The sequence below is a fragment of the Trichechus manatus genome, unplaced genomic scaffold (assembly GCF_000243295.1).
Source record: "Trichechus manatus latirostris isolate Lorelei unplaced genomic scaffold, TriManLat1.0 scaffold00115, whole genome shotgun sequence".
NCBI classification, from domain to species: domain Eukaryota; kingdom Metazoa; phylum Chordata; class Mammalia; order Sirenia; family Trichechidae; genus Trichechus; species Trichechus manatus.
This window is the reverse complement of record NW_004444051.1, coordinates 490,312-499,624: the sequence shown is the minus strand read 5'-3', so window position 1 is coordinate 499,624 and position 9,313 is coordinate 490,312. Positions and strand designations below refer to the sequence as shown.

The window sequence follows — 9,313 nt, the reverse complement described above, 5'->3', positions numbered from 1 at the left end:
CTTTAAGTTTTTATATATGTTGTCCCATTGCCTTGTTGCCTGCATGGTTTCTGCTGAGTAGTCTGAGCTTATTCTTATTGACTCTTCTTTTTAGATGACTTTTTGTTTATCCTTAGCCACTCTTAAAATTCTCTCTTTATCTTTGGTTTTGGCAAGTTTGATTATGTCTTGGTGACTTTCTTTTGGGATCTGCCTTATGTGGGGTTCGATGAACATTTTGGATAGATATCTTGTCATCTTTCACGATATCAGGGAAGTTTTCTGCCAACAAATCTTCAACATTTCTCTCTGGATTTTCTGTCCACCGCCCGTTCTGGTACTCCAGTCACTTGTAGATTATTCCTCTTGATAGAGTCGCATATAATTCTTAGGGTTTCTTCTTTTTCTAAACCTTTTATCTGATTTTTTCTCAAATAAGTTGGTGTTAAGTGCTTTATCTATAGCCTCACTGATTCTGACTTCCGTTGCCTCAATTCTGCTCCTATGACTTTCTATTGAGTTGTCTAAATCTGACATTTTATTGTTCATCTTCTGGATTTCTGATTGCTGTCTGTCTATGGATTCTTGGCAGCCTGTTAAATTTGTCATTATGCTCTTCTCTAATCTTTTTAATTTCCTCTGTTCTGAGTTCTGCATTTTGCTTAATTTCCTTCCTAATTTCTTGAAGAGTTCTGTATGTTAATATTTTGGATTCTGCCTCTGGTAATTCCAAGAAATTTTCCTCCTCTGGATAATTTCTACATTCTTTATTTTGGGAGCTTGCTGAAACCATCGTGAATTGCCTCTTTATGTGATTTAATGTTGACTGTTTTCTCTGAGCTATCAATAAGTTATTATATTTATTTATTTTATGTTTGCTTACTATGTCCTAGCTTCTTGTTTTGTTTTGATATGCCCAAATAGGCTGCTCATATGAGCTAGTTTGATTATTGGCACCTTTGAAACTCTAATGTTCTGTCACCTGGTGGTTAGATATGTTACTAGGTATGTGAGCTCAGGAGTCTGCCCATTCCGCCTATATGGATTCAGCTCAGGTCCCCAGATAGATAGCCATCAAGTTTGTGGTGTAGGCTCTCACTTTCAGTCCTAAACAGGCATAGGTGATTGTTGTAGGCACAGACATCTGGTTTTAGCAGGGGGACACACTCTGAGCAAGGCAGGGGCCTGACGGCCACCCCCAAGTGTCCAGGAGGGAGGTTTGTTCCTGTTCCCTAGAGCACGTTGGTGGGTGGGTTTTGCAGCCAGACTTTGAGCAGCTAATGGTGTTGCCTGTAAGAACTGGTGGGTACCTCTTATCCATGGGCTTCTATCACAGGTGGCTCAGTGGCGTGGGTGGAGCCACCAGTCCTCAAGACCCTGATGTGTGTAGGTGAAAACCCTGCTTAATGGGCAGAGCAGTGTCAAATGTCAAGAACCTGCCACTGCACAGCTGAAATAGTTGAAGTTAGAGTTCCTGTATATACCCTGTTGTACTGCGGTAATGAGGGGCTACACTGTTGAGATGGGCCCACACAAGTCTATGTAGGGGGAAAGGCATCCAATGTCCGTGGATCCCTTATGCCTGTGCCTAGGCAAAGGAGCTGTGCCTACCCTGGGTTCCTGGCTTAGGGGAGCCAGCAGTTTATTTTTTCACCTGTTTGTGAATTTGTTCATTCTCCAAGGCAGGGAGAATGGCTCCGGGCATGTGACGGATCCTACTTCTGGCCTAGGGGACTCGGCAGTTGCTGAAGCCAGTCCAGGACCCAGTTCAGAGCAGGTAGCAGGGAGGTAAATGGAAGAGAGGTTTCTCCCTAAGGCGGGTGTTTCTGATCCGCACAGTAAGCTGTATGCAAGTACTTATCTTTCCTCGAGGGATGCTTCTCACTGGTTCTGCGTGGCCGAGTAGACTCCCAGCGGCTGGGTCTCTCCTGGTGCGGAATACATCTCCCGAGCACCGATGCTTGCCTGCCCTACTGCTCATCCCCGAGCTTATCAGGCCTGAACGGCTCAGGCTCTCGCCGGGTCGGGTCTGGCAACTCCTCGCTGCTTTCCAACCATCTCTCCTTTCCCCTGCCACTCAGTCCAGTTCCTCAGCTCTGCCTTTGATGTTCAGGTCTCCCAGATTGCCATATATAATCGAATCACTTGTTTTTTCGGGTCTTTGTTGTAAGAGCGTCCACCGGAAGTGTCTGAGTACTCCACCATCTTGGCCCCGCCTCCTGTCAAGTGCTTTAGTTAGTCATATCCTTTAAAGAAGAGGTGATTTAATAATAATTGAATAATATACAAGGCATGTCTCTATATAAATTAGGATGCTTGGGTGGAATGGTTAATTCTTGGCATCTTTACTCTTTTAAGCTTTTCAAACTCATTTTAAGTCTAGGTATAATGGAGACAAGTCTAAATTATCCCCGAAAGGCTATCAAATGAATATCTCAAGAAAATATTGTTGTTTGAATCCATGCAGCAGTGCCACAAAAGAAAGGCCTGGCAATTTGCTTCCATGAAATTGAAACCAAAAAACCAAACTCATTGCTGTTGAATCAGTTCTGACTCATGGTGACTGCATGTTTATATAGTAGAACTGTTCCATAGGGTTTTCTTAGCTGTAGACTTTACGGGAGCAGATCAACAAGCCTTTCTTCTGCAGTGCCACTGAAAGCGTTCATACTGCCAGCCTTCAGGATAGTCACGTGCAAACTGTTTGTGCCACTCAGGGACCTTCCTGTAAGCTTACAACCATTGGAAATCCTGTGTGCCGAGTTCTACTCTGTAACACATAAGGTCGCCATTAGTCAGAATCCACTCAATGACAAAAGTTTAGTATGGAATTAGCTATGATTTCTGTTAGAGAAAGAAGGTTTCGTGAGCAACACTGCTATCATTCTCTTTTCCTTTGGAAGTAGGAATCAGAGTCCCTGGAGGCAATTAACTTCAACTTTTAGGAATCCTGCTTACATTTTACTGAAGATCTGTCTTGTGTTCTTGTTGTATGCCATTGAGTCAATAGTGACCCTGTAACTACCCCCATAGGGTTTCCTATGCCTGTAAATCTTTATGGAAGCAGATTGCCATGTAGAGTAACTGGTGGATTCAAATCGCTAACCTTTTGTTTAGCAGCTGAGAGCTTAACCATTGTACCACCAGGGCTCCTGAAGATCTGTCTTAGGGAATTGACTTGTTATCTAGTGGTCCAAGTAGCTTTGGCTGCATACTGTGGTTGTAAATAATAGATAGGAACATGTAAACCTGGATGGCATGAATTAAAAATAAAGTGCTGGTATGGCTATTGCTGGACCAGTTTCATGACCTCTGTTATTTCTTCTTCTAGGGACCTAATACCCATCATTGGTGCTCTGGAATACAATCAGTGGTTCACAAAGCTGTCCTCTAAGGATCTAAAACTGGTAAGTAATTGAGGATACAGCAAGTGTTGCTTGGCTTTGCTGAATTTCAAAAAACCTGATTTAAAAAAAAAAAAAGCAACACTTGTTTTTCCATCATACTCGTGAGATGCACACATTTTATTTCTTGAGGAGACATTTTTCTATAAATGATTTGCATAAAACTTTGAAAAGTTTTTAATGTGAGATGCTTCAGGGAAGTACTTCCTTATGTTTTCAGCTGCTTTGGGCAATTTAAGAAGATGAACAGCAAGATAGATTCAGTGTAGCCTTCACTACACACTCAGTTGGCAAAAATGATTAAATTTACAATTGCACAGCTGCAAATAGGAGATTTTATGTTCCTTTCTTGCGTTCCATCTCCACAAAGTCCCCCCATGTACCCCCCCCACCCCAGCCCCCCCACAAGTATTTAGGAAAACACTACTAGACATGGTTTGGTTGAGTTCTGGTAGTTAACATTAATTTTCTAGATGAGCTTTTTTGGCAGATTTATGGGTAAGCAAAATGAAACAACCGTGATATCTGTTAGTTTTCATAAGAGATGAAGGAGCCATATATTTGTCCTGTTTTACTAGTGGAAATAAGATGCTCTGGTGGGGATTTTGCAAGTTCAGAGCAGCCATATGGGCAGATGCTTATCCATGAATTAGCTTTCTCCTGTTTCATTTTAGAGCGGGAAATAACTTAGATGTTGTTTTATAGAGACTCTTATAGTCAAGGCTTCTGCTTTCAGAGGCCATAGAATCTGGGAGTTGAAGCATCACAGTGAAAAGTTGGGATTTGGATTGAGACATCGATTGTAGGAAGTGGAGGGTTATAATTGGCTGGTGGATGGACTGCTGGTTCGCTGAATTTGCCCGGGATTGTGGCTTAAGCTACCATCAGTATTAACATGGGCTGATCTCATTTGGGGCCTGTTAGGAGTCAATGTGGTATAGTGAAAAGAGCATGGATTTGGAATCAGAAACCTGGGTTCAGATTCTGGCTCTTATTGCAAGGCTGTGTGACCTTGAAAAGTACTTAACCTCTCTGGGCTTCAGTTTTGTTGTTGTTAATTGTTGTCAATTCGATTTTGACTCATGGCAACATGTGTACAGAGTAGAACTGCTCTATAGGGTTTTCAAGGCTGTCACCTTTTGGAAGCAGATCATCAGGCCTGTCTTCTGAGGTGCCTCTGGGTGGGTTCAAATCACCAACCTTTTGGCTAGTAGTCAGTTGCTTAACTGCACCACCCAGAGACTTCTGGGCATCTATTACTGTGAGCTAGTTGGAGCCTATCTTAGTTATCTAGTGCTGCTATAGCATATATACCACAAGTGGATGGCTTTAACACACAGGAATTTATTCTCTCACGGTCTAGTAGGCTAGATGTCAGAATTCAGGATACTAGCTCCAGGGAAAGGCTTTCTTTCTCTGTCAAAAAAGGCTTTGCTTCTCAGCGCAGGAACTCTGGGTCCAATTCAGCGCAGGAACTCTGGGTCCAAAGGACATGCTATTCTCCTGGCTCTTGTTTTTTGGTGGTATGAAATCCCCATGTCTCTCTGCTTGCTTCTCTCTTTTATATCTCAAAAGATACTGGCTTAAGATACAACCTAATCTTGTAGGTTGAGTCCTGCCTCATTAACTTCTTAAAGTTAGGATTTACAACACATAGGAAAATCACATCAGATGACAAAATGGTGGACAATCATACAATACTGAGAATCATGGACTAGCCAAGTTGACACACATTTTTTGGAGGGATACAATTCAATTCATAACAGAGCCCATGATTCATTCATCTCTTTAGCGCTTTATCAGAGTATATGGTTTATAGTAAGAGCCCTGATTGCGCAGTGGTGAAGCGCTCAGCTGCTAACCAAAAGGTTGGTGGTTCGAACCCACCAGCTACGGGAGAAAAGTCTTGGCAATCTGCTCCTGTAAAGATTTACAGCCTAGGAGGCTCTATGGAGCAGTTCTACTCTATCCTGTAGGGTTGCTATGAATCAGAGATCAACTTTATGGCACACAACAACAACAACATGGTTTATAGTAGTTGCTCAACAAAAAATTGTGTAATAGCTCATTTCTGTAGAGTTGATTGCAACTCATAGTGACCTTACTGGACAGGGTAGAACTGCCCCGTAGACTTCCAAAGCTGTAATCTTTATAGAAGCGAACTGCCACATCTTTCCCCTGTGGAGTGACTGGTGGGTTTGAACCAACTGACCTTTTGGTTAGCAGCTGAGTGCTTAACCCTTGTGCCACCAGGGCTCCTTTTTAGGTTAGTAGTCAAGTTCAAACCGTTTGCACCGCCCAGGGACCTGTTTAATAAATAGAAATAGATATCAAATAAGTTTGTTGAATGAATGAATGAATGAATATTACAATATAACTAATTTTCAGGTTGTTGAGATGATTAATTAGTGTGTAGAATCTTCTAGCCCAGTACCTGACATAAGCAGGCATTTCATAATTGGTAACTGCTATTATTATCATCACTACAGTCAGACTAGCAAAGAGGCTTGAAAATGAACAAGTATGGAGTGTGAGTTATGGAAATTATATTGGCTAAGCAGATGTAATATACAAGATCAGTGAGATGGAGGTAGGGACAGCTCGGATGGGAGCCAAGTCAGTCCCCAGGGAACAGAAAGGTCGCCATGATGGGAGGCCTGGGAACAAAAACCACTTATTTGCTCTTCACTAGGACGAGGACCATTTCCAGAGCAGGGCTAGCATGTGGACCAGGGGAGTCACTCTACGAATGAGGTAGATTAGCCCAGGGATTGAGGAATCATAGAGCACAAAACTTCTCTCCTAGCTCAGTTTTCCTGGCCAATTTAAACATTCACCTAAACTGGTGATTTTCAAAATGGGACCCCAAGAGAACCCTGTGGAGGAGGTTTTGGAGATCCTGGCTTTGGAAGTTGTCTTCATGAATGTGTCTGGACAATTGGTGCTGCCATTCGGTCATTTTCCCTCCCTGACACCATCTTCTTTCAACTTCCTTAGGTGTTTAGGAAAGAGAATATGATGAACCTAATCATTTTAGTGCTGGCAATACAGACCATGACAGTGCTCATATGCTTTCGTGGGTGTCTAGAGAGAGAAGGGTGTGGAGGGATAGGATTCGAGGACTGCCCTTATTGCTCTTTTATTACCTGAGGTTTCAAAGTAAAAATGCATGTGTGTATGTTTTTAATATTTGGTATTTTAAAATGAAAAATGATCTTTGGCATATTATGCTACAGGTCTTTGAAAAGAATAGTAATCTTTGTATTTTCCACCCAAAATGAAAAATGAGATGTTACTTCCCCTTTGCTGGGTATTGTAATAGGACTATCTCAAAATATTTTCAAACATGTTCTATTTGAAGGAGAAGTCAACATTAGGAAGCACACCTTCTTTGGATTCTTAAAACATGGAGGGCATGACAAAAAAATATGGATTCCTCCCACACTGTATGAGCCCTCTGTGTTGTTAAGATTGCTCCTAGCCCAATAAAACCTCCTGTGCTAGAGTACCACAGGAAAAATATGAATTACATGCTTTATGCTAAGCTTTTGAAGCCATTATTTTTTTTTTGGTGCTCACTATTCCTAATTTGAATATCAGATTTTTTTTTTTTAAGATGTCAAATCTGTGATTAGGATCAAGTTTCTGTCCAACATTCTTGATTCATTAAAATAGCAGTAGAATGAGGATCTTGCTCAACTTTTTTCAGTTTTGTAGCTTAGGCAAGTCAGTAAACAGTGTTGTACCTTTTTTCAACCTTTTTAAAGTGATGTGGTTGTATCAGATAGTGTATATGCTTCCTTTTAGTTCTAAAATTCCATATTTTATTTTGCACTAGGTCACTCATTAGTTTAAAGCCATCCTTCTTTAGTTTTTGTTGTACACATTTGAGTTTAACTAAATGTGAGCTCCTTGAGAGCCCCCATATTCAACTTTTTTATCTTCCTAAATCAGTCAACATAATGCTAAGCCTACAGTAGACAGGCATGTTCGAATATGATGTCAGGAGTCACCTTAAATTAGTTTTTGAATAAGGTGGGATATAAATAATTATGAAACCATTAATAAATAAAATTTGGAAAGAAAAGAAATGACACACAATTCTACCCCAGGGCAACTCTTCATTTTTCATAGCCCCCTCAAGACTTTGGTTACTTGTATTTGTCACTTTTAATTGTAATTTTAATGAACATTTCATTTTAATTATGATTTTTTATTTAACATGATATCCTAAGCATTTAAAGCATTTCCACAGACTTTTATAGCTACATAATTTTTTTTTAAAATATCTTTTAACACAAAAATCACATTGCCATCAAGTCGATTTGGACTCATACTGACCCTATAGGACAGAGTAGAAATGCCCCACAGGGTTTCCAAGGCTGTACTCTTCACTGCAGCAGACTGCCATATCATTCTCCCACAGACTGGTTAGTGGGTTTGAACTGCTGACCTTTTGGTTAGCAGCCAGCACTTTACCCACTGTACCACCAGGGCTCCTTATTAAAAATCGGAGTTTTTATTAACACAAGAAACCATCATTTATTTAACTCTTTCCTGTCATTAGGTCATTAGTTTTTTTCTCACTTTACCTATTTTAGAGAATACTAGTGGGAATGTCAGAATGGTAGTTAACATTTATCGACTGCTTATTCAGCCTCCTTATTAAGTTACATGACGTCTTTAAATTGTAATTTTCTTAGCTATAAAAAGGGAATAATAATACTTAACTAATGTTTTATATTGGGGAGGATTAAAAAATAAGTGCAGGTAAAGGACTTAGCTCAGTGCCTGGCACATGGCAAGAGCTCAGTAAAGATATCTTCATCATTGACACCATTATCATTATCACTTCTTCTTAGTCTTCATTTCTCCATTTTAGATGTCACTTTCTCTGGGAAGCCCTTTTTGATTTTTCTCAAGACTGAGTAAGATGCCCCCCTGTGTGCTGGTTGCTGTTAGCTGCCATCAAGTAGACTCCGACTCATGGTGACCTTATGTACAACAGAACAAAAGTTGCCAGGTCCTACGTCATCGTCACAATTGCCAGTATGTTCAAATCCATCATTCTGGCTGTTGTGCCAGTTCATCTCATTGAGGGTCTCCCATGCCCTCACTGGCCCTTTATGATGTCCTCCTCCAGCTATCGAGTCCTCTTGATGTTATGTCCAAAGCAAGCAAGTCAGACAATGTGTGGCCATAGCACCATCAAAATGGCCTTTTTATAATTTTATCATAACTACGTATTTACTTCTTATCTACTTTCCCCTGCTGGATGCTATGCTTTTGGAGGCAGGGACTTTGTCCTTTATGTCATTGTATTCTCAGGATCTTCATAGTGATGGTACATAGTAGTACATGCTCAGTCAAGGTCTGTTGAATGAACGAATGCATGAATGAATGTTTTATTTAATTAAAACTTTGCATCTGCATAGATTTATAAAAATCAAGTGAGATTTTTTTTTTTCTTTAGCCTTATGGAATGGTCAAAGAGTGTTTTCTATTACAGTCCACCGATGTCTGTGAACAGATCTTGAGGGTGGTGAGTAGGTCCAGTCGACTGGAAGAATTGGTGTTGGAAAATGCTGGACTTAGAACGTGAGTATTTTCCTGAATACACACACAGTAATTTTATGCAAATAATGTGCGTATTATACATTTTTTGGCCAAACATGTAGCCCCCTTATGTATTATTTTTCTATGCGCAGTCTGCGTGTTATATGTGCATGCACATTATTTATGTGGATGCATTATTTGTGAAAAAAATACAGTAGCTTTAAAAGTTTGAAGAATTTAATCTTCAATCAATACATAGTTAAAAAAAAAAAGTTAGGCTACTCATATATAGACTATAGCGTTTTCCTTTCTGAACCAAAAAAATACCTTAGGAGCCGCATCATTATCATGATGTCACAAATTTAATGACATCT

General features: G+C 40.3%; 1 protein-coding gene across 1 annotated transcript in view; it reads left to right on the top strand.

Moving 5' to 3' along the window:
- The window catches only part of CARMIL1 (capping protein regulator and myosin 1 linker 1), a 439,497-nt gene that overhangs the window by 235,485 nt on the left and 194,699 nt on the right, over positions 1 to 9,313 (top strand). Inside the window, exons 9-10 of the mRNA XM_004383977.1 lie at positions 3,311 to 3,386; positions 8,893 to 8,981. Of these exons, the coding sequence (XP_004384034.1) occupies positions 3,311 to 3,386; positions 8,893 to 8,981 (165 nt within the window). The remainder of the gene's footprint in view (positions 1 to 3,310; positions 3,387 to 8,892; positions 8,982 to 9,313) is intronic.